This window comes from Sciurus carolinensis, chromosome 7 (assembly GCF_902686445.1).
Source record: "Sciurus carolinensis chromosome 7, mSciCar1.2, whole genome shotgun sequence".
NCBI classification, from domain to species: Eukaryota; Metazoa; Chordata; class Mammalia; order Rodentia; family Sciuridae; genus Sciurus; species Sciurus carolinensis.
Window position 1 is genome coordinate 56,921,942 of NC_062219.1, and position 25,057 is coordinate 56,946,998.

The following is a 25,057-nucleotide window of genomic DNA, read 5'->3' on the forward strand; positions in this document are numbered from 1 at the left end:
TGCAGCCGCCCTGTATGGTGCAGCCTTCCTTCCTAGACCAGATAATCCTGGAGGCCTGGTTTTACATTAAAACCCCATGCCACATGCCTCTCATTACTTCCATTCCCCTGTTCTGGCCTTTCCTCATTACCTTTCAGAGAAGGCATTGCGCAGGCACGAACACACATGTGCGAATAAGTTCTTCACCATACCAACTTGTGGGTCCTAAAGTGATTTCATTTCCCCTAAGGAGAAAAAGTATCTATCAACGTGCTCATGAAGCTCTATGATACTGTTTATAACTTCTCTCTATTACCTTACGGTGTGGTAGAGCTTTTGTTTAGTTAAGGAAAATTTCAGAAAAGGGTGACTTCTTTGGTCTTGCTTTGCCCCACGAACAGCTGTATGAAGCCTCAATCCAGCAGTATGGACTTCGGCAGGTGGACCTGGACTCTTAGAGAATATTATCTTTCCATGTAGTGTTTCATTAAACAGCTAAGTCCATCCACTAGTGTTCCCGAGATATGTAACTCTTGAGTAAAGGAGACATGATTTGCCAAGTAAAGAACGATGATTTATGGTAATAGCTGTTATACTCTGGATCTTATTGGGTTTCATTTTGAAAAATTATTACAATGGTTCTGTAGGATTTAGGAGTATAACCAGCACCCTTTGGCGCGTTTATGACAATGGGGTTCTGGTTTTCTTAACTCCACAGTTACATGTTGGCAGCATTTCAAATTTTTGGCACAGATGTTTAAGTGAATTTAAGGAAGAAATATTAAAAACAAAATAAAACACCAGGCAGTTTTAAGTATCTAAATGTAAGAAGGAGCATTATTTTCTTAACATGCAGTTAGCATGGAACCATGAACTTGGTAATAGATGTAATGGGAAGCAAGAAAACATTTGTAAAGGGCTTTTAGATGTTTTTCCGCCTCACTGAAGGCACTATCCCAAATGTATTTCTACCCACATCTACCAACTAGGACTCAAATTTAGTCGTATCTTTTCTCTGGAGACAGGGTAGGTCCTGGAGCATCCATGGACAAGCAAGTAGACTCATTCCCAGCATATGACCCTTGGGGCCCAAAGCCATGATTCCTGGATATACTAACAATGCCCAGATTCTGGTAAATCAACTCTCTGGAATTATTTGATGTGCACAAGTAGCAAATCTGCTTCCCAGGTTAAGAAGTGAAGGGGGAAGAAATAGGAGGTAGGGCATGCCCCATTGCGTGCTTCGTTATTGATTGAAGCAACACTGCATGTCACCAGCCGACAGTACCTAGACGCACCCTCCCTGGGCTCCTCACCCACCAGTAGACTGGATCTGCGTGCGTCACACACACACACACACACACACACACACACACACACACAGAATTGACCCATTTTCTCTACCTCCTCACACCCAAGCCATCAACAAAGTCACACAAACAAAGGTGGGTGTGGTTGCATGCCAGTAATCCCAGCTACTCCGAGTCTAAAGGAGGATTGCAAATTCAAGGCCAGTTTGGGCAATTTAGTAAGATCCTGTCTCAGAATAAAATGAAAAGGGCTGGGGATGTGGCTCAGTGTCAGAGCACTTGTTTTGCAGGAGTGAGGCCTTGAGTTCAATCCCCACTACTGCAAAAAATAAATAAAAATCAACAACAAAAATGCAACGAAAGCCAACAAAATCCCCCCTCCCTTTACTGGAGAATAATTGAAATGCCTTTCTTAGAGAACAGTTTTATAGCTCATAATTTTAAAAAAATCTTAAACACTGTTAAAAGTTAATGAGGGGTACAACAGATCAATGCCCAAGGGAGGTGGAGAAGATGAAGGCCTCATGGCTGGTGCTACTGGAAACAGAGTAGGGTTGGGGCAGGGAGAGGCAAATTGCATCATGTTCAAAGTGTGGTCCCGGGTCACCCTTAGAGTATGGGTATGAAGTTGCTTTCTGGCCCTCCACTCAAGACACTAGACAAGCATTGATAAAGCATGAACATTTATATTTAATTTACATTTTGACAATTTGCACATAAATAATGTAAACCGGTATGTAAACATAAGAGAGTTTTGTTGTTCTAGCAAAGTAAAAAGCCAATAACTTTGGTCAGTTTTAACTTTGAGTAGAGGAAAAAAATAAAACCACTGTTGATTGTGGGCTCAACATTCACATGTAAGAGGCCTAAGAGGGAAAGACAGATGGCAAGAGAAGCAAGTGGTCTTTGTAAAAATTCTCAAATACAAGGAAGCATGAAAGGAGACCAATGTGTTCATTGGGAATAGAGCATATTTGGTGTCAACGTCAGAAAGATGCTTTGGTTCACCTATAATCAAGGACTATGTCAAACACAGATACATCAAAAATTGCCAGTCTTGGACTGGGGTGTAGCTCAGTGGTAGAGTGCCTCGTACGTAGGAGGCCCTGGCTTCAATCCCAGCACTGCCCAACCCCCAAAAAAGAGAAAGAAAAGGGAAACAAGAACAATTGTCAGTCGCGTTAGTTCTAGAAATAGATCGGTAAGGCTTTTGGTTTTCCCTGGATTGCTCGAAATCTGTTGTTCTCTCTGCAAGTTGACATTAGTTGGTGTCAACAAAATGGTGAATATATAAGAATTGAACAGTGATGTCAGTATTTAGGAAGGAGGGAGAGGAGGAGAAAGTTCAGTGAGAAGTGAATTTTTTTTTTTTTTTTTTTAAATATCTGTGACTTGACTGTGACTACATAATCATGATGTGGCAAAACGAAAACATAGCTGTCCCAGATGATCCTTAACAGCAAAAACATGTATCACTTTCTCCCTGGTTATGTGGGCCTCACCTCTGCACCAAGGCTTCTGGGTCTTTGATAACAGGCAAGGGGCTGCCTGAGCACTGATAGTGTCAGAAAGAGGGTTTTTTTTTACCCTTGGGAAAAGTAGGTTCTTTTACATGGCTTGGCTCACAATTTAAGTGGTTATAAATATATTATATATACACATGGAATAGTGGTATAAATAGATTTATAAATATACATCATTCTTTGCTACACCTTGAGCGCCAACAGGTAATCTTTGGGCTTAGCAGAGTAGAAGATAGAATGATACCGTCTATCTTTCTGGAGCACACTGACTTGGTTTCTCTTTTGGAGTAGCAAATCATTAGATAAGACATCACTTCCTGCACTACTGAACACACTCAATGAGGTAATTGTTGTTGAACAACTTTGCAATGCCCTTTCATCTTCAATTAAATTACACCATAAAATGCAAAAACACAAATACTGAGGAAAATCTGAGTTTTACAGAAAAAAATACAATTGATGTGTTGGGGATAGGAATGTCCATTACCCGCTTTTACCCAACGATGACCAGAATACCCGTTTTTCTGTTTGTATTTTGTTTGTTTTTTAAGTGTGGCCCGAGCCTATTTACTTCAAATCCTTCCTGGTAGAGCACCACATTTGTGCAATTTTGACATAAAAAACAAAAACCAACAACAAAACAACATCCAGACTCAAGCCCCCAACCTCACACATACAAAACCACCTGTGCTTTGGGAAAGTTTCTCAGTGGTTTTAAACATGGCATTTTATCTTTCACATTTTCAGATAATACACTGGGATGCAAAAGTCAGGTGGTCACTCTGAAGGTCAAATGACTTTTGGGGTGGGGTGGGAAGACCCTACTTTTTTGGAAAGACAGGTTGGCAAAGCCTTCCTGTCACCTTTTTGGTAAAATTATGGCTAGAAAAAAAAAATTACAAACTATGAACAAAACATGACAAGATTCCTTTTCCCGTTCCTACTCAAGCTGTCATTGGGTGGTTCTTCTGCACACCTACCCCCATGGTACACAGGGCTGTTCAAAGGACACGATCCTATGAGTTAACACATCGAATGTCTAACTTTGGCAATACTGAAACCTCGTTTTCAAACCATTATTACAGAGAGAGGTTGACTGAAGTCATGTATTTATCTACTAAATCTTAGGTACTTAAACAGATGTGCAGAAATTATCTACAAAGATGGCCACAAGACAAAAATACAACATTTATACTCAAATTACAAGGAATCTTTCCAGTCATTGTAAACGTTTTTAATTATTGCTTTTTGAATGATAAATTGTATAATAAATTATGAAGGATTATCGCTGAAAAAATAATTATGGCTAGGCAATAGTCTTAGTAATGGGAAGGCTATGCAAATGTATCCACACAAATATTCAAAATACACAGGTTCAAATATATAGACATGGATGTAAATAAGTATATATAATATGTATACATATATATATATATAGAGAGAGTCTTTGCCTCATTTATGCCCTGAGATTTCAGTAACTTTGGAGTCCTTCTTTAATTCCAGAGATGTGAGGGGAACCACCTGCTATGGGGAGAGCTTTGCAGATCTGGAAGTATATACACGGGATCTGCTACAGGCACCCCAACTGGCCGAGACATAACTTAAGAAACAAACACTTGCTTTCTGAAAATCCTAAGGATCCATTGGTTCCACTGTTTCTTGCTTCACCTTTACAGGTACCAGAGGTAGTGGGTTGCTGTGGGGCAACTTCATGAGGGACAGGTCTGCAGATGACTCGTAAAGGCCGCACCCTGAGGAGAGGAGTCCGTTCCCCATGTTTCTTTGCAAAGACACTTTCAGGCCAGTTTCTTCTTTTTCTTTTCTGACCACAGCCAAAATTTCCTTCTCCACCACAGAGGTTACGTCGATGTTGTCCTCCATGTCCTCTAGCCGGTCGGCATTGTCACTAATGTCAAACTTCTCGATTTCTTCGTTGATTCGGGTTAGTTCCTCCAAGGGCAGTCCAGTGGCTGGGGCCACCGGGCAGTTCCCCTTCAGGTGAACCTTGAGGCTGCAGAGATGGATGTAGCTCTTGTGGCACTGGGCGCACTTGTGGGGCCGCTCCCGGGTGTGCAGTCGCTTGTGCAGCTTCAGGTGCACAAACTGGGTGAACTTGGCAGGGCACACCTTGCACTGGTAAGGCTTCTCTCCAGAGTGGAGTCGCAGGTGGGTCTTGAGATTGCTGGTGCTGCTAAATCGCTTGTGGCAGACCTACAGTGTGGGGACAAGAAAGGGCCGAGAAGGGAGACAGGGAAGACCAGAAGATTAAGAGTCGCCAGTGGCAGGGACAAGCTAACAGGTCAACACCCAGCAACCTGGAGGCCAGAAGCCTCCCTGTGTATGCTTACTACCAACGGTGTGGTTTTAAGCACATGAGGACGTGGGCACACTGCACACAGGCTGCTGTTCCACCCGTAAGCAGGTACAGAGCACCCGGGAGCTCTGCAGTGCCAGCGCAAGGCAGGACTCTTGTTCCGGTTTGAATCAAAGGGCTATGTGACACGAGAGGGCAGCTCCAGACACTTTCTACAAAGGTCAAAAGCTCTACCCAGAAAATACCGCCCACCTGGCATTCGTGTGGCTTTTCTCCCGTGTGGACCAGGTAGTGTTTCTGCAGGTGGGCAAGCTGAGTAAAGCCCTTGTTGCAGGTCTGGCATTTGAAAGGCCGTTCTCCACTGTGCACTCTCAGGTGGACCTGGAAGAAGCCACAGTTGTTAGCTCTGCTCTGACACCTGCTCAAAGTCGGGTGTTTACGTGCAAATGTCTTAGGAAAAGCATCAGGACAAAGTCTTAAAGAGAACAAAGCCTGTGTTTTCAGAATGCTCTGATGTGCCTGAGCTAAAAGAACAAAAGTCTCAAGTTAGCAGGGACTTTACAACTGATCTTCTAGCCCAAACCCCATATTTTTATTGTTCAGGAGAAACTCAGGGGAACTTGTCCAAAGCCACAGAGCTAGAAGTGGTGAACACAAAGCAGAATCCACACCAGCTGGGTCCAGCCCAGGTCTCCTACTGCTCAAAGGCAGTTTGTGATGTGTGGAGGGGCAGCTAAGCATGACCCTGAGTGCACCCCGCAGGTGCCCCTAGGCCTACCTTCAGGTTCGAGAGCTGGCCGAAAGTCTTGGCGCAGACGTTGCACTCATACTTTATCTTGCCGTTCTGCTTCTTAAGTGGGTAGGGAAGCGTCTTGTAGCCAGTCATGTTTCTTTTGTTTTTAATGAGATTCATGGCTTCATCACTGCTAGGGGCTGCCATCGCTGCTGAGGTAGCTTTGGGTTGCACCACGTGTTCTGACGTGGCAGCTGTGCCTGCCGTGGGAGACCCACTCGTGGGGCTGCATGTCTTGTCCTTCATGCTGGCGGCAGCCCCAGTAAGGGAGAAGGCACTGTAGGGCGCTGGGACAAGCACCTCTCTAGGATGCTCAGGCGGAAGCAACCTCCGGGCTCCGTCTGAGGGCAGCGAACTTGGGAGAGAAGCTGGGCTGACCATGGAGTGAGGCAGGCTGCCCCCACCAAGGAGGTTACCGTAGACGGGGTACAACCTCGGGAAGAGGCCAAAGTTGTTGATGCCGTTGATGTTGCTCATGGTGCTCAAGCCATTACAATTCATGCCATAGGGAGGCAACAGGAACTTGGGGTAGTGGGCATTGTAAGAGGGGATGAAGGCTGGAGGGAGGTGGGGGGCAGGTGCGTATCCTGGGTAAGAGCCCAGACCTTCGGGGCCATAGGGTGCGTTCAAGTAAGTGTAGGAGTCCCGGTGTTCGTGAGAGCCAGGAGCCAGGGGCGACAGTGTGTTCCCAGGGCTACTGTGAGGGCTGGAGCTTTTCAGGCTTTGGTCAGGGCTGCTTCTTGCTGAGGGGCTTGGAGTTGTGGAGGACGGGATGGGGGAGTGAGTAATGTAAGTTGGTCTATCCATCCCATAGGCCAGGGAAGCTTTCAAAATTTCTTCGGGCAGAGGGGCCCGGATGGGGTAAACAACCCGGGGGCAGAAGGGCATATCTGGGCTGCCATTCTTTCTAAAGCCATCCATGTCCTTATCTGAAATGTTAGAACAGTACAAGTCCTTCCCTTTGGAGGGGTTGGAGTCCAATTTTAGAATTTCTTTTACGCTGTACTCTCTCTTTGGGACGCTCTTTGGGCAGAGTTCATTTTTCTCAGCACTAGGTTGCTTTGGGTTGCTCTGTGTTTGTGCTGAAATAAAGAAGAAAGGGCGATTATTCAGAGGACTACAGAGAACTGAAGTGAAATGGCCAGAGCTGCTCCCTCTCCTGAGAGAACCTGAATGCCAACTGGTGACGTGAATGACAGGCACCTGGCTCCCAACACCCTCACTCTAGAGGGCTCGGGGCCACCCACTTGGAAGTGCTACCCCATTTCCTCCTCAGCAAAATGGGGACAACAGTGCCATTTGGATGATCTTTCCATTAGTACAAACTTTATGACAGAAAAGTTCTGCTCAAGTTGGAACAAGATAGCGTTCATTAAAATGGGGTGGAAAAATACTGGGGTGGGGGTTGTCACAGGTTAATAAAAGTCATTCTGATGTTCACAGTTTAGTTAAAGGAAATCAGTACACCCTGCAGCAAGATGTGAAAGATAAAGACTCATTTCAAGTAATAAACAGTCATCAATTTTTAACTCAATTCTTGTTCAATATGAATTTGATAAAGCCCTATTCAAAGTGACTGCACCAAATAGATCAAGGACCTGGATGCCATCCCTTATGTGCAATTGGATGACAGCACAAGCATTTCACCAAGGTTCTGGTCTAACCAGGCTCCCAGCAGTACTGTCCCCTGGAATCACAAGGCGTGACAGTCACTTCTGCCAAACCACAACAGGTACTTCCCAAGCCAGTTCAATTACTTACACCACCAAAGAAAACAGAGGCAGCTGAGAGCAAAGCATTTATTCCCAAGGATGGCATATGTTACTGGGTCAACAGACTATTTAGGAACAGGAGCAATGAGGATAGCTCCCAAATGGCTATCCATGCCACTGCCAGCCCTGTCACACAGAGCAAATGAAGCCTGCAGTTAACATCCATCAGAGCAGGGAAACTTAAAACCTCTGCTCAGCCTTCCCTGCAACAAAAGTAAAACATTAGAGGCTTGATTTGAGCCCCAGTTCCTGGAGGGCAGTCCCTGAAGCCGGTCTGCCTGCGCTAGGAAAGTGCAGCTGAAGGCCTCGGGTGGGGAGGTGCCTTGAGAAGCAGCAGGGCCCTTGGCCTGGGCATCCGACGGCGTGGAAAGTGGATGGTGCCGAGGCCTTCGCAGCAGTATCCTTCCTCGTCCTATACAACGCCCTGCCGGATTTCACTGTGAGAGCACTACAGGCCCACCACCTGATAGGTCTAGAAATGAACTCTGTGGACCTCAAGAATTGAGCTGTTCAAATCCATTCTTCAGGCTGACAGGCTGGAGGGAGGGATTCATTCCAGTTGAGAGCCCCTCAGAGTGTTATCTCCTGCTAGCTGTTATCAGTTACTCCTGGGCCAGCCAGAAGCCCCAGAATAAACAGCTCAGACAACACTATCGGGGAGGATGCGATCAGGGGGCAGTGGTGGAAAGCTTGTTGAGGGAGAGGATTTCTGAAGCCACTAAACCAAAATAAATATCCCCTTATCAGGCCAATATCAGCCTTTCAGTGAGGCCCAGCAGGCAGGAAGTTCAAATTGTCACTTTTGTTTTTTAAAGCTGAAATGGTAAAGGAAGAGAAAGACAACTAAGCTGGAAAGCTGATAGGCGAGGCATCTCACAGCCACGGGAAGGCATTTCATGAAGGTGGGGAGCGGGGGAGAAAAGGAATGATTTGAATGCATCCATGCATCCTCTGGCTTAAATTAACAAACAAACAGAAAAGTTGCCCTAATAAAATAAAAATATAGAAACTTCACCCTCATAACTTTGTGTCATTATCATGTGGCCAATTACATCTAGGTCTCAGGTTTTTTTCAGTCGCTCCGATACCCGCACGGTTCTAAAATCCATCAGGTTAAAGCAGTGGGCACGAACATTTAAGTCCATTCCCAGCACTGCCTCCAGGTTGAGACTGTGTTCTTCCTAAGCACCTTAATAGAATTCAATTAATAAACTGGCATAAAGCTAATGTCTGGGACAACAACAACAACAAAACACACCTACACACACGCACAGAGTCAGTTTCAAATTTTCTATGGAAAATATCTAGCGCAGTGCCTGATACACAGTATATCCACACTAAATGTCTGCAATCTCTGATGTCTTCGTAGATTCACACCTTCTTCTAGAAGAATATCCACAGTGAAACGTTAGCCTCTCTAAAATGTCCTACAGGTGGAAATGATGGAGTCTATATGAAGGTACATTTTATAAAATCGCCCTTCAGCAGCTGAGTAATCGGAGGAGCTGGTGTCATTTCTGACTCTCCCACTCAGCAGCAGCTTGAGTTAACATGAAAAAGAAAATCAAGATCTGTTTTTGTTCTTCAATCTTAAATGGCTGTAGGCGGAGGGAGTCATTTCAAGAGTGAACTGCTTCTGAAGGCTCTGAATGGCTTAATTATGCCGACTCACATTTTCGATCTATAATAAGAACCCCCAAGACTACAAGAAAGAACCTAGAAGTTCTGCAGTAGGCAAAACAAAGTCTGTTTTCAACTGAAACTGAGAAAGCAGATTAACATTTAGAAGTCTATAATTTGGTCAACTGTTTTCTAGATGGGTTAGTTAGATAGATGGTCAAAAAAAAAAAAAAAGGAGGGGTAGGGTCTTAAGCAGGTCTCTTACTTCTTTTCTTTTACTTAAAAATCAGGCTAATTTGTGATATATGGCTACTTTTTCTTCCTTCGGTTTGCTTCACATCTCCTCAAGTCTACCACTTGAACCCTCCCGGTCAAGTCAACCCTCCGTGATCCGGCATAGGCCTCTATTGTACTTTAAGCCTGGAAACCCAACACAACTCATTTGGAGACACAATCTTCCTATTAGGCCTGATGAAATAGTGGAAATTTTCCTGATCAGAGTCTCAATCATCAGTTGCCACACCTAAGACAACTGGTTTCACAATCAGAGCCCGAGTCTTGCTGTAGTGCGACTGGCTGTTGTTAACTCTCTTTCTTTCCTATGAATACTGGACAATGAAGGGGTGCCTGAATATGCTGAACCACCACCATTTAGAAAGGTTCTGCTTAAATAAAAGCAGATATTTGAAGGCACAAAGGTGTCAGTTCAGTGTTGCCTCTGAACATAAGCACTGAATCTTAAAACACAGTGCAAAGTCTTTCATTGGGAACAAAAATGCCAGGCCTTTAAAACTCTTCTTTAATTGGCACCGGGTGCGGGTTGTGTGCAGAAAGATGTCTTCATGGTTGTTGGGAAGTCAGTGGGGTCAGGGTCACCCCATTGGACTTACTGTTTAAAAATTTAAAAAAACAAAAAACTTTTATGAAACTCAAGGAATGTAAGGACTTGGGAAGCTGAGGTAGGAGGATAGCAAGTTCAAGGCCAGCCTAAGAGATCCTGTCTCAAAATAAAAAGGGCTTCAAGTTTCTCAAAGCTCATTATTAGAGGTTCAATAATTTTGGAGGAGGACTGTTATGTTCTTCTCCTGATGAGTTGCTTCTAAAGCAATTGGCTCTTTATTCCTGGTAATGATTTTGCTCTGAAGTCTCCTTCTTCTGACATTAATGCCGATACTTTAGCTTTCTTTTGATTAGTTTGAGCAGGGTACATCTTTTTTATCCTCTTAGCATGTACAAATACATAACAATGAATCCCATCATTATGTATAATTATATTATACCAATAAAATATGGGAAAAAAAGAAAAATAAAAAGGACTGAGGATGTTGCCCAGTGGCACAGTACTTGCCTCGCATGTGTGAGGGCCTGGTTAGATCCCCAGTATTGCAAAAATAAATAAATAAATAAGTTTTGAATAAACAAAAATGTATGGAGACTCAAGGGGAAGTGGCTTGCTATGCTGAGAAAGTGAGGAGGAACTGACATGGCCCTGACAGAATTATGTTCCAACTGTGCCTTCCTGACTTTTACCACTGGGACCTTCACATCAGGTTGGGCACATACAGCAGAAGGGCTGTTGGGTGCTCAGCCCCAGGGATGTGCCTGGCAGTTTCAGTGCTACAGAGAGAACTGCTGCCATTGGTCAGAGTAGATGACACTCCTCACGTTCATGGTAGAAGCCAGTTTGCTCTCAAATAGCCCAAGATCTTTCCCTGGAGTTTATAGAAGCACCATAGGCGTTAAGGGCTATGGACATAATTCTGTGATGTGTTCTTAAAGAAGAGGTCATAAAGCTTTTACAGCCCCAGATTTTCAGAAAATTACAAATATAGTCTCAAGATCCTAAGAAAGACCAATAAGCTGAACAGTGTGTAATAAACACACTGGACAGATGGATTACATAAAAATAGCACAAGTAATTGGTTTGTTACTAAACCAATTGGTTCCTAAAGTTGAAGTCAAAATTTGATTTATGTTAAAATTATTATTTATTCCATATATCCCAAAGGTAAAACTGTAAAGTAAAACAAATTCAGCCTTCAGATAAAGTAAGTGAGACAGCATATCAAAAATTGTTGAGTCTGGGTAAAGGGTAACTGAAGATTCCTTATACTTTTCTTAAGTTTAAAATATTATTGAAACAAATAGTTACAAAAATTTCAGCATTCAGTTTTAACTTTTGAGCTCAAAAGAGTTCATTTTAAAATTTGATATAAAATTTAGCAAGTCTAACCAAAAATATGCAATTATAGTTATGATACAGATTAGAATTTTATATTAATTCTTAAATTGATCATAGAGATCATTTGAGAATGATAAAGTGAAGGAGCACTTTACAGACAAAGGTCATGACAACATTTTTAACCAAATAAAAAAAAGTAAAAGCTTATAAACCTAAGGAACTGAAAATTTGTTAAGATAAAGTGATAGGTGGTTACGGTAATACTGATTAGGAGATCAGATTAATTAGCTTTACCTTAAGGAAGGAAGCCAAGATATGAAATCTCTAGGGTTATTCACTTAGAATATACTTGAAAAACTATGACAAAGCCTTTCTAGAAACAATCTCATGTTCCACATTAGACCTTGACTTTATATTCAAATGTGCATCTCTACATTTTTCAATGCACATTTTAGACACCAACAAATTACCACCAACAAGAGGTGATAGCTTGCATGTACTGCATGTCTGGACCAATCTCTATTAAACTCCCAACTGTCCCCTTTTGGGTAAATTAGAATTGGATACATATTTCTTCCTGTAAGTTTCTGAATTCAACACTCAAAGTAGTTCTTAATATTTTTTTAAATGGTCAGGTTTCATGATAGGGAACAGGGACTAAAACATGTTTTCCTTCTTCCTCATCCCTGGTTTAAGCCACCTACTTAGTCCCAACAGATGATGAAGCCATATAATTAAATAACCTGTTATTAGCTCATAGGGGCAGAACTGACATTACTGGCATTTTTTATTTTATTTTTTTGTTCTGTAATCCACTTACTGAGATTCATCATTGTGAGCTCTCCAGGATAAGGGTAGTGAAGCCTTTCTGCAAAGTCCCGACAATACCACACAAGAAGTTCCTGGTTGGCAGGGATGGGCTTAATGGTGTAGAAGTAGATGTTCATCCCGTTCTGACACGCAGCCAGGTTTTGCTCCCGGGCAGAGTGCGCCGGATTCACGTAGCGCATCCAGTTGCTTTTCTCCTCATTAAAGCCATCAATGAAGTGGTGAAGCTCCCCTCTGGAATAGATCTGTCCAAAAGAGAAGACAGACGTGGTGTAAGAGGAAGTCAGCCCCTGAGCACCTCTTAGCACAGACGCTGGCAGTGTGTGATCGCTGCCCCCGCCCCCCACCCCAGTGCCTAGTTAAAGAATCAAATCAGTTTGGCCAGAGTAGTCTTGAATCAGCAGAAATGAGGGTGGAGACAAGTAAGGCACATTCTGTCAGTTACCTTTTCCATTTCAGTTTTATCATCTTTTCATGTTCGGGAAAAACAGCAGAAGAATGAAACACAAGATTTCACCTAAGAAGCGGCCTCAAACCGATTAAACCACCAGAGTACTACTTTTGCTACAGCACGGTCAATGGCAAATGGGCGACGCTACTAACTTTAGTTCTGATTCTGCTGACTTTTAGTGCTTTGAGTCACTGGGTAGAAGAGCAAGCTGACTGACTGCGTCAAACTGAGTCTCAGCTTTTTCTATGGCCTCTGTACTTGCTGTTTCCTACACCCCCGCCCAAGGCTCAGACTATGCAAACATCCTCCACCCCCAACCCTCCAAGTCCTAAAGTAACACTTGTTCATATGAATACTTGGAACCGTGCCTTTTTGTGGAAACACTGGGTGGGGCAAAGGTGAACTTCACCTGCCATAACAAAGGGAGCGCTGGGACCGAGGCCAGAGTTTGACAGTCTACTAAGAAGTCACTTTTCCTCTTGATAAACACTTGTTCAGCCTTGTGCCTTGCTTTTGGGCCAAACAAGGGAAGAGCGATTCCCTTCTCTGTGGGGAGGTTGGCCAAAACACCATGCTCAGAGCCACAGTCTTGCGTTTTTGGAAAAAGAAGAGGAAGAAAGAAAGTGTGGCTCTTTAAAGGCAGTGCACAAAGGACTCATAGTTTGTCCTGGAGTAACACCACTTCTGGTGAACAGATGCACTCAGGGCACTGTAAAAAGGCAGAGGTAAGAACAGGAAAAATTCAAGATATACTCTTACTGAAATTACGTGCTAACCTTGCTCCATATCCTTCCACAGAAAGCTGCTGTCTCTCCCCTTCCTCTTAAGAGGTACCACCTTTTCTTCACACTCAAGAGCTTTCCTTCAACACACACAACCAATACCTGGTCATCTGCAACCCGAGCCTCTGAGTGGTAGGTAGGTGGGGTAGCAGAGATTTCGCTCAGGACAAACAGGACAGCAGGCTATTGCTTTCTTCTGAGTCACTCGCTGGCTATGTTAGTCTGTGAATCGTTTCTATAGTTCCCTCCAATGTTATCAGAAGTAAAAAAGGAACCCTGTCCCTTTAACACAGGCAGTAAACACCAGAATCACTTTCTTTTAAGAGTAACTTCCTGTAAATTGCGAAGGGGGAAATACATGTGGCTTCATCAAAGCAGCTTGTGAGAGCTTTTGCGGTGTGTTTTGTTAAGAGAAAATGGAACAAGGCTGGGTGAATTCGGCTATCAAGAGGGGTTTTCAAGTTTGTTTACTCTGATGTGCAAACTTCCAGGAACATGGGGTTCCATCGCTCTAGTGCTCTCTGCCGAGGCGGAAACTGCTTTCTAAAGCTACGGGTCTGGCGGTTCCAGTCAGCCTTCCACGGACTGCGATTTACTGTATCCTCATTTAAAAACAGAACCGTCCATGCCATGAAGTCACACGCACACCCCCACCAGAAAATAAAATAATGCACACGTAAAATGAACACCGCTGCCTGTCACCTCGCTGCATTTCCCTCTATTATCACAAGATTAAAAACGTGCTGACTCATAGTACAGTTACAAGAAATGTCACTGGTTTCTCAACTTGAACACCCCTTCTCTTTGACTGTGTAATTTGCATGCAAGTTTTTCTTTCCTCATAACAGATGTTCACATTCCTGCCAGCAAAATTGGGATGCTTCTAATGACACGTGAGAAGTTATCTCTGACAATATCCTTTGCATGTGAAGGACTGATTCAGATAAATCCACTTTTAGTTACTTATAGTGAAATCTTTAAATGAAATAAGTAGGGGACAGTGATGAGAGACTTAGGTGTTTCTTGTCTCTTTTCAAAATGACCAGGTATTAATGAGACTTATGTCGGACTCTGTTAATTCAGATCTTTGACTTTAAGATCAATGTACCTCTATGGCTCACATCTGAGAAGAATTTCTTGACAATAAAGGCAAAAATGTGTTCATATTTTTCTATTATAAGTCATACAGTGAATATGTTTTATTTTATTTTGGTCCTGGGGACTGAACACAGGGGCACTTTACCACTGAGCCACATCCCCAGCCCTTTTTAAAACTTCTTATTTTGAGAAAGGGTCTCATGAAGTTGCTGAGGCTGGCCTTGAACTTGCCACCTTCTTGCTTCAGTCTCCCAAGTAGCTGGGATTACAGGTGTGTGCCACCGTGCTCAGTGAACATATTTTAGAGTAATTATTAAATAAGAATTGAGGGTGTATAATTCTTGGTGAATCTATGACTGTTCTCTCTCACTTGGCAAATAGTAAAATAAATTTTCAGAAACAATAAGACTTCCTGGATTAATAAAAATCTCTTAGGAATATTTCTGAGTAATCCTCTAACAGAAGTCTTTTGTGATACTTGCATAAAAGACATTATGTTTTTTAGGCCAATTTACCAGTCAAAGGAAGCACAATCCAATTTTGACTATTACCATGCAGTCATTTATTTTAAGAATTCAGGTATGTACATTTTATATAAGTATATAAAAAATAGCTTTCTAAATTTAAGTAAGCATCTCTTGATTTAGAAAACTGAATATCCCAGAGACATCTATGGAACAAGGGAGTCTGACTTTTCTCTGTTCCCCTTTTTTATTGTGGTGCTGTGGATCAAACCCAGGGCCTCATGAATGCCAGGCAGACACACGACCACTGAGCTACATCCCAGCCCTCTGATCACTTCTAATGCAGTTTTTTTTTACTTAAGAATTCCAGGGCTGGGGAGATAGCTCAGTTGGTAGAGTGCTTGGGCCCTGGTGAGGCCCTGGGTTCGATCCCCAGTACCAAAAAAAAAAAAAGAATTCCATCTCACTGGTTCACCATGGGGGTCCTTCCTAACCCTGATATTTCAAGGGAGATTGTATAGGCCAGACTTTTTTTTACCAGATTGTAAGCATTTTCCTTACACTATGGGAGTGACTTATATACTGACAAATTTAATAGTTTTATGGTACAGATGGACTTAAATAGGGCTAGTCCTGTGGTCCTTCTCTATTCCCCTAGCTCATCTTCTACCCATCCTTCCTTAGTGACATTTCTCTTCAACATAATTCATTTATGATAACTCTTCCATTCAATTAAAGTTAACTCAGCAAGAAATCAAGAAGGGGTGAAATCTAAGGCTTGGTGACTCATTACTACTTCCTTGCAGAGAAATGCAAATGAACCTACCCTTAGAGCAAGCAGCAAACTGTTTCCTTTCATCACAAGGTCTAATGAGTTGCAAAAATCGAGATTCACATATATAGTCCATATCTCCTCCACTAAACACCTATGGACAGTACTTCCAGGGCCAAACATTGAACCAGTTTCTCTGCACTTGCTCAGAGTTCCCTGTTTCCACAGGGACCCAGCATCTCTCAGCACAGGCTAAAAAAGGAAGTGACCCTGCTCTTCTAGCTCCAGTTTTTCCTAACACTGAAAGTCCTGAAAATTCTTCCTTACTTACCCGCCAGAAGTATTTCCTGTTGGCATTCTTGGGAACTGTATCATTGGTGTAGATTTCACCTATTAGGGGTCCAAATCGTGTTCCCTTTGGTATGTATTCTTTACTCACCACTCCAATAACCTAAAAGGGATAAAATACATGAAACAGTTATTTTAACAGCAAAATGTTAACCAATCTTGTTATTTCAACCAATGGAACTGTCAAGTGGTAACATAATCAATGGAGAGCAGACATTCATGATGCTGGCGCAGGTAACAAACAACAAGCTTCACCCAAGGGGTACACCATCTGTGTGTGTGTGTGTGTGTGTGTGTGTGTGGTGTGCTAGGGATTGAACCCAGAGCTTATGGTGTGCTACACAAGTGCTCCCAACAAGCTACATTCACAGCCCTGTTTGTTTTAATTTGAGTCAGGGTCTCACCAAATTGCTAAGGCTGGTCTCAAACTTGTGATTTAAGTAGAAGAACATCTATTTAAATTTTTGATTTTTTTAAGAAGGCCACCTTTTAAAGTCTAAGGTCAAAAGCAAATACTGGATCAAGCATTAAAATAGTCTTGAGGATCATCGTCCAGTGATTGAGGATTTTTTTACTTTTATTACTACTTTTCTTGCTACGATCAGAAAGGAAAACCATTCTGCTTTAGATCAAGAACAAGATACTGCAAAATTAGATGGTCAAGATGAGACTTTTTCAGGTCTCCTCCTAGTTTCCTATTTCTCATTCTCCCTCAAACCATAAACATAGTGTACTTGAGGGGAATAAAATAATTTAAACCTCAGAAACCAAAATAACGCTCTTTAGTTGTTCCACAACGGCCAAAGGAACCAGAAAGCAAACACATTATGTTTTTTTTATTCTAGATGAGTCCCTCCTCCTCTGCCGTAGCTTGTAGGTTCTCTTTAGAAGAAAGATCCTTCAAGTAACTTTGTTCTTCCCTAACATCTTCTACTTTACAGTGGTCAAAAGTTCTCCTTAGAAATGGAAATTTATACTGAGAGAGCTGTGGGTTCTAAGGTCTGAGGAAATGACCTTCTCAGGCTGGATGCATCACGCATATGAACTTGGCAGGGCTTGGCTAGAGAAACATGTTAACTATGCTAGTTCCTCCTTGATGGTAAATTTCTTTTGAGGGGATTAAAAAAAAAAATCACCAACCACGAATCAGGAAGCAATTTATCACTATTCAAAAGAACCCCGTGAGCTGTCCTTTATGACGATTGCAGTTACAGTTTTGCTTTGCTTTTTATTCTCTCACTTTCCCATTTTTATTTTTTTTTGTTCAAAACAGACTACAAATTACTTACTGAATACCTTACTAAAATGGACCAAGGGGTGTGGGCTAGGGTAGAAGATATTTATTTCTAGTTTTTAATTATCCTTCCTGTGTAACTGTGTACCTAAAATGGCAGATGCCAATAGCTATTCAAATGGTGCACAGTGGAATCTAAGATTTTGGTTGTGATATGTACTGGGACCTCATTAATCTTATCAATAATTTCAACCTCTGTTTAATTATATAGGGAATAAGCACACCTACATTGCGTGACTGACCAGTCTTTCTCATGGAAGTTTCTTATCAGCAAATGACTTTTTTTTCCTAAAACAATTTAGTATTGAATATACAAGTTAATAGAGCATACTCAGACTGGAAAGAGAGAAAAAAAATTTCCTACACCTAACACAAGTTGAAACAAGGTTGGAGAGCTAGAGTGTTATTTTTGGTCCTCTATGAATTTCTGGCAGAGAGCTGAAAAAAGCAGATGTTCATTTCATTCTCCTCCTCTGCCTTCATTTACATCTATCTGCCCTTTCAAGAATAGTTCATCATCCTTGGTATGTCAGCACCCCCACTGGGGACAGGAGCATCTCTGAGCAGTCTCGAGACAAAAATATATACTTAAAGTTTAAGTAGACTAGGACTTCTATAGAGGTTCATTGTTTAGGATGTATTATTGAACCTAATGAATTTGGAAAATTCATGGAATTGACTTCAATGACACACAAATCATTAGACATTCACGTTTGAGTGATTATTCCATAATATTAAAATGACAAACAGGAAAAACAAATAGTGTGATTTGTTGTTGAGCCAATAATTAGCAGTTGATATTTTCAACATATCCACTTTAAAGCAGTAATTTTAAAAAAGGTACTCAACTGGTTCATCAACTTTGTTTTAAATTATAGTCTCTTGCAGACAGTGTCCTGGGAGCCAGAACTTGATTACCAACAAGGAGCATCACATTGAGGTCACAGTTTTTGTTCCAAATTGCTGTACTTCCACAGGATGGGCCTTTTGGTTTTCAGCTATCAATCTCACACTAAGAAAATACACATTGCCTTGTGACCAGAAAGAAGTTAACTAGAATCTTGTTCCTACAAGGCATCTGAGGAAGGCATGAATCCCTAACACCAACTAAGCTCCAGGATGGAGTAGTTACTGGGGGAGGAAAAGAGCAGTTCTGGAAGGAGTCTTGCCATCTATAACCTTAAAAATGGATTCTGACAGGCAAGACATGGGCACCAAGAAAAAGAGGAGGGCTGGTGGTGGAAGAGAAACCAAAGATCCTCAAGCCCCAGACAAACTGAGAACTTCATTATTGGATTATGTGTACAAATTAGCCAGAACCCTAACTGTGTAAATTTCCATTATATACAGAACTATAGAGTACACACAGACTAACTTCTATAGATAGAGACACACAACTGGAATTTTGAGGTTGGAAGGAATCCTATAGCCGATGAACCACCTATATCCATTCCAAGCCCTGTAATACTATGCACTCAATACCTTCTCGAATCCATGTTGGAGATATTATTCAAAAAGGACACAAAAGCTGCAACTCTTAAGACAGTGTGCTTCTCCAGGTAACTTTGAGGGGGTAAGTCACCAGGGTTATTTTTAATGGGAAGTGGAAAACCAAGACACAGTTCTTCCTCTGGTCCTAATAATCCAGGGGTGTATCTTAGCCAGCCCCATATTCTTGACACCTTGGAGCAAGTAAACGTTGTCAGAGAAACCTGGCATGTGCCTTGAATGTCACAGTGCTAAAAAGGCTAATTAAGGATGTGTTCACCTAACTCAAGAAGGAAACTTCACTGGAACTGACCAGGGTCCTAAAGAATTACTGCTGGGGACAAGCTGCTGCGTGCCTTCCATAAACCTTTCAGGGAAAGGACACTGCACTTCCACATGGACATGCTCCATCTGCCCCCACAGAAGCCCTTCACCCATGCTTTATGTGCTGACCAAACCCCTCTGCCACCTGCACACATCCGTCTCTGTCAGTGGCCTTAGCTACAGAACACACCCGGATGTCCTCAGCTTCCAGAAAAAAAAAAAGTGTGTGTTGGGGGGGCTTCTTTTCAGTTGTACAAAATGAAGGAGATTTCACAGCTCATGAGAGTCTGAATGGGAGCACTGAATGAAACTACAATAGTAAGAATAAATATAGGTTTGCTTGTTTTAAAGGTGAATTGCTCCTTTTAGAGGGTATACCAGCAGAACAGTGAAATTTAAGCAGAAACATTATTCAGGTCTAAATGTGGTCAGAGTATCCTTGCCTCAAATTACATATATCATTTTAATTACTAACTATCTCTACCTCCTCCCTGGATCCTACCTCACAAAATGAATCATTTGATTAAAATTCTATTTTGGCTATCAGGATATCTTCATTGAGGGGACGAGAACTCTATAGTAAATCAAGACCTTCACCCTATAATATAACCCATTTTAAAAAGGAGTGGAGCAAAGAGATGTTTTTGGAAAGTTGACTTCTTCATTACATTTCTGTTGAAGAAACTTCATAATGTCTTAGAACATCATCTCCCAAATAAAAGCTTGAAGAGGGAATTGCAGGTTATGGCAAGATACTTTTACAGATGACTTCAGTTAATAATGGACCACAATCAGGATGGACACTGCCTGAGTCTCTGGGATCTATCTACCTGATGTTTATCAGAACATGATTTCAGGTCAGACTCCCCTCGTGTGAGTGAGCAACCCCAGCTGAAGGCAGAAGCTAATACAGGCTACTGCTTCAAAAATATAAGTGTCGAAACTGAGTTTTCTGTAGTCAAGTATTCATAGAAGATAATTTCAGGAGGACAAGGGGAAAATCCCCATAAAAGAACAACCTGTCAGTTTAAAAAGTTTTAGAAGTTTTGAAAAGGATGTCTATATTTGGTTTTAGTTCTGGAAATAGGAAGTAAGAACAGCCTCATTAAAGGTGCAGAATGATTTTAAGACAAAGCTAAAAATGAAGGTCAAGATTAGAAATATGGTTTGTATGTTTTGTTTTTAAACCAAGAAGAAAAGGTGCTGACACATAGCACAAATTCATAATGAAAAATGATCTTGTTAAAAAAAATTCCCCAGTATGTCAGCAAGATAGTACATAATGTAACATCTCCTGTTATTTAAATTAATGAAAACATTTAGAGAAGGGGAAGATAAATCAGATAAAAACTATAAGTAGAAAGGTTTCTACCCTATTTCCAAGCTGAGGCTCATGGGGCTTGAAGAACAAAGTGAATAATGACAATGTAAACATTTCATCAATCCTAAATATTTCTGTCCGGCAACTGGTTTGCAGTTATTAAACCTTCAATGGCTCAACATCACCATCCTCTTTCACCACTTAAAGGGAGCTGTCCTTTCCCAACATTCAAAAAAGGGAGGAAAGGGAAACAGAAAAGTAGGTACAAATTCTAGAGTAAACTAAAGACAGCATGACATCTATTTTCTGGCTGCTTCTGTGATTAGGGACTGAGGATGTAGTATATCCCCTATGCAAGTGTTTCAGCTCAATAAAACATGGGTAAACAGGATAAAAGAACCCTGGTCTTTTATGTTAGTTTTGAAGGATCCCCTTCAGGAACATAGGTACCATCTGTTTTTTGGTTGATTAACATACTAAAATAGGGAGTTATACTTTCAGAGGAGAATAAAACCAAACAAGCTTAATAAGGGCTCAGTTTGAAATATGTTAAGACGATAAATAAAACCACAGTGACACCAAGAGGGGCCAGTGTAGCATAATCGAGAAGCACTTGTTGGAGAAGTTAGAACTTTGCACCAAGTCTCGTGTCTGCCTCTAACTATAGCCTTTGGGTGAGTGACTATCTCTCTGAACCTTGGACTAAATGATCTAAGCGCATAACTTGACTCAATTATGATTTTTACTCAAATGACAAAAATTGAAAAACTTAAGCCAAGAGCTAAACTGAAGACAAGAACATTATAATAATAAAGATAAAAAGACAAAGATGACCCACAGATTGGAGATCTTTATTTCAGTCCCAATGGACTGATGAGGACAGCCTTACACAAACGTACCTTGGGAACAGAACAATATTAGGTCAAACCTGATACAGGAAAAACCCACTATACCTCTTAAAGTCACAGTCAAACCTTCAATACCCAAACAAACGTTACATTGATTCCAACGGCCACATATTAGAGAGACTTTCTATTGAGAAGAGCATTACTTTCAGGAAGAGGTATAATTAAGACCGACCTCTGGGGTTAAATTTTTGGTAACATTCATGTACCACTACAATTTAAATTTTGCTTTTTATAAAATCTGCCACCACTCTCCCAGCATGGGGGAAAAAAACCCAACAAAACGAAAAGTAGAGCTTTAATGCAACTTAAAGCAGAATTGCTCTATTTAATTTTAGACAGCTGTGTCTCCCCCTCACCAAAAACAGTGGACTCAGACACACAAACAGGAAAGCGACAAAGTGTTTCCAAATAGGCTCCCGAATTCCTTTAAATGCTGTTCCTTGTTCCTTAGGGAAGGGGGAAAGTGATTTGACATGGCTATAGTGAATCGTCCTAGCAGCAAATCCTGGATTCTTAGAGCAAAGGACCTCTTTTTGCTACTTTCTGAAGGCAGCAGAACTGCCGGGGCTCTGTGGTAATGGTCAGAGTGGGAACCCGGGTAAGGGGTGGGTTCCTTCAACTCAGCCCAGTGAGAGCAACTGTGGTAGTCAAATTCTCAAAACAAGAGGTGGCTCTGCAAGCTATTTCACAGCCAAACATCACGCCTAGCTATAATCATTATATAAAAGGGTAAACACAAATCAGTTGCTCATTCCAAGTTTAGGTTTTCAGCCCCTTTGAAACAACAAAGAGCGAACCCACTTCAGAGGCCAGTAAGGAATCGGCCTGCCAGTCCAACCAGAGCAAAGTAGCTGCTGCAGATAAACAGTGGTTAGTGAAGTCATCCGGACAGAGGACACTTTTACATGACCCTCTTCTCGGTTTATGCCATCACTTCAGTTCATAAACACGTCAAGGTTTTGAGAATAATTTTAGAAACCCAGCTAGTAAACCTGGCTCGTTAAAAAGTATAAAGCCATCTAATGACCAAAGGGAGACAAAAGAAACATTGAGAAAAGTTTTCTCCCTTTAAAATATTGTCCAATGGAGGGCCAGTGGGTGCAGAGCTTTTCAGGAGCTCATGAAGATGTGTCAATTTGCCAAAAGATTTAACTGTTTACTAATTAGTATGAGACAGTTGAAGGCTGGAGGAAATGAGAAGGAACTGATTTAGGGAAAGAGAAAGCAATGAAAAAAAAGTACATGGAGTGATCAATTATTTACCAATACTTAGAGATTTTCATAGTTCTCAGACATAAGAGGCCTCCAGGGCAAGTGGGGAGATTTAGCACCAGGTGCCAATCTTCCTCAGCAATGAACCAGAGACTTACCTCTTTGCTGTTGGTGGCATATTTGAAAAGCAGATTCCTTGGTAAAGATGCCTCTGCCTGAACAGAAGTCCCTCCATCGGTCCCAGAATCCCAGGGGTGGTCATTCACGATGTATGTACACTTCTCTTCAAACTCAGCCTCTGTCCACAAAGTCATGTCTGCGTCCTCCATGTCCATTTTCATGGTCTCCTCAGTCCCCTCTGCCAACCCTTGAAACTTCACAGCACTGGAGCTACACTTGGGGGCAGCCTGGAAGAGAAGGGAAAGGCCTTCAGTCCCCATTGTCCTGCCGTTCCTGTGGCTCCCTCTGAGAGGCTATGACTAATACAGTAGTCCAAAGACTTTAAAAGCAGATGCAGAGTGCTTGGTACAGTTGAGTAAGAGCCAAAAAGACATATAAAGTAGATTGCCTTGAAGAAGCAAGGTTTTAAAATGCTACTTAGTTAAAAAAAAAAAAAAAAAAAAAGTGGCAATCTCACCCGGGGGAGAAGAAGAAACACCTCTGAACAATCCCTGGCTTTACCTTTCACAGCAGAAAAATGTTGTGGGCGCTGTGTCCTGTGTCCCAGAACGCCTGGGGTCATGGCCGCCAGACCCTCCGCACTGTGGAAAAGCTGCCTCAGAAAAGTGTCACAAACAAGGAGAGGAAGAGGAAGGAGCTCTGTCTGCCTCTGAATGAAGCTAAAAATGGAAAGCGCGTGTGGTGCAGGAGCGGAACCCAGCCTGCCTTTTCCAAACGGGGAAGACTGAACTTTCCCACCAGCTCCCAGCGCAAAACAACTTTCAAAACAACTGCCCCCCCCCCTTCTGCTACGCGCTCTCTCTTTCATCCTCTGGTATGGAAGGCTGAAAAGGGTTGCATCCTGCCAGCATCACTGAGCTTCAGCCTTTCAGGCAGAGACCGTCTGGACCACAGGAAAAAGAGGAGGAAAAATGCGTGAGGGGGAAAACACCCCCGCAGCTCTTTTGGATCTGTGGGCATCGCACACCAAATTGACAAAGCAGAAAACATTAAACTATTCAATAGAATTCCCTGAAGAGAATTCCTTTAGGAGCTCTCAGCTACAAATAGCACTTTCCATTTAAATCCGAAAGTGTACAAATTCCCAGAAGTCACTGATGTGCTACAGTTTACTGTAACTAAAGTTATAACAAATATAGAAGACTCAGAGCACAAGATCTGCTTCCACTTGTAAACTGGTGAGGATAGACTCAAAATCCACCCGCACACAGCAAGAGTGCTTTCCAAAGAAGAGCGATAAACAACTTCTGCAGTGTATTCCCGAGTAGATAGATGTGTTTGATAAAAATTAGGAATGAGGGTATCCTTTCCATGGAAGACGTGCTTGTTAAAATGTAAACACAACACGGTGGAAGTCCTTCAAGATGGTTTTACATTCTTCCACTTTTCTAAATATGATGCTCTTTTTTTCTCAAGTTAGATTTGAAGCTGTCTTTGCCTCAGTTAAGACTTATACTAGCTTGCCTTTATTTATTTACAACATATAGAGTCATGATACTAAAAAATGTTAAAATAAAATAAAATTGAAAACTTCAGCCGACCCGGAATAGTTATTTTGTTTGCCGGGGGTGGGCAAGAACTACTACTGAAATTTCAATGAATTGACAATTATGTCTAGAACCGAAAGGGTTAATGATTCATAAGGAAAAAGTCTTATAAATGTTTGACAGTACTAAGTGCATTAAAACAGAAGCATTTCTCCTTCTACCGCAACTGCATTATCAAAAGGAAGAACGGACGAAAAAGAAAGAGCGAAAAGAAAAGGAAGTAAAGAAAAGAAAGTTTTTAGGTCAATTTCAAAATAAAAATAAAACCAAGTTCCTTACCAAGGTCGTACCCACACGTTTTTCCAAGCAAAGATCCAACATCTGAGATAAGTCTCACGCATGTCTACCCAGTCCACATTCTCCCCGCGTCCCGGGCCGGACTGAGCAGCACTGACGCGCACCTCGCCGGTCCCTTCTTCTCTACCGCAGCCCTGGCGCAGGCTCCCGGCTCTCGGCGGACAGGTGCTGCGCGCTGCTCTTGCCTCTCCGCAACACTGGAGGGCCGAGTGTCACGGCAGCACTGTCTGTGTTAACCAGACCGGCGGCT

The 25,057-nt window shown here is 42.1% G+C and overlaps 1 protein-coding gene across 4 annotated transcripts; it reads right to left on the reverse strand.

Moving 5' to 3' along the window:
- Positions 1-1,955: 1,955 nt before the first annotated feature.
- Prdm1 (PR/SET domain 1) lies at positions 1,956-25,057 on the reverse strand. 4 transcript variants are annotated; one of them, XM_047559483.1, is made up of 7 exons: positions 24,790-25,057; positions 22,942-23,190; positions 16,220-16,339; positions 12,314-12,566; positions 5,905-7,001; positions 5,379-5,507; positions 1,956-5,023 (listed from the first exon to the last, which is right to left on the reverse strand). In XM_047559483.1, the coding sequence occupies exons 1-7, from the start codon at positions 24,829-24,831 to the stop codon at positions 4,445-4,447; spliced, it is 2,469 nt and encodes an 822-aa protein (XP_047415439.1). In that variant the 5' UTR covers positions 24,832-25,057; the 3' UTR covers positions 1,956-4,444. The 4 variants fall into 4 exon arrangements, with proteins under 4 accessions (XP_047415439.1, XP_047415440.1, XP_047415442.1 ...); XM_047559484.1 differs by lacking the exon at positions 5,379-5,507; XM_047559486.1 differs by lacking the exons at positions 16,220-16,339; positions 22,942-23,190; positions 24,790-25,057 and adding an exon at positions 13,657-14,359.

What these genes read in the sequence shown, in the direction of transcription:
- Prdm1 (XM_047559483.1), bottom strand. Translation starts at nt 24,831, where the DNA reads ATGTTGGATCTTTGCTTGGAAAAACGTGTGGGTACGACCTTG. An exon ending in AACGTGTGGGTACGACCTTG is followed by an intron (nt 23,191 to 24,789) that starts GTAAGGAACTTG and finishes CTTCTCTTCCAG; the next exon opens with GCTGCCCCCAAGTGTAGCTC. An exon ending in GCTCACAATGATGAATCTCA is followed by an intron (nt 7,002 to 12,313) that starts GTAAGTGGATTA and finishes TCTTTATTTCAG; the next exon opens with CACAAACACAGAGCAACCCA.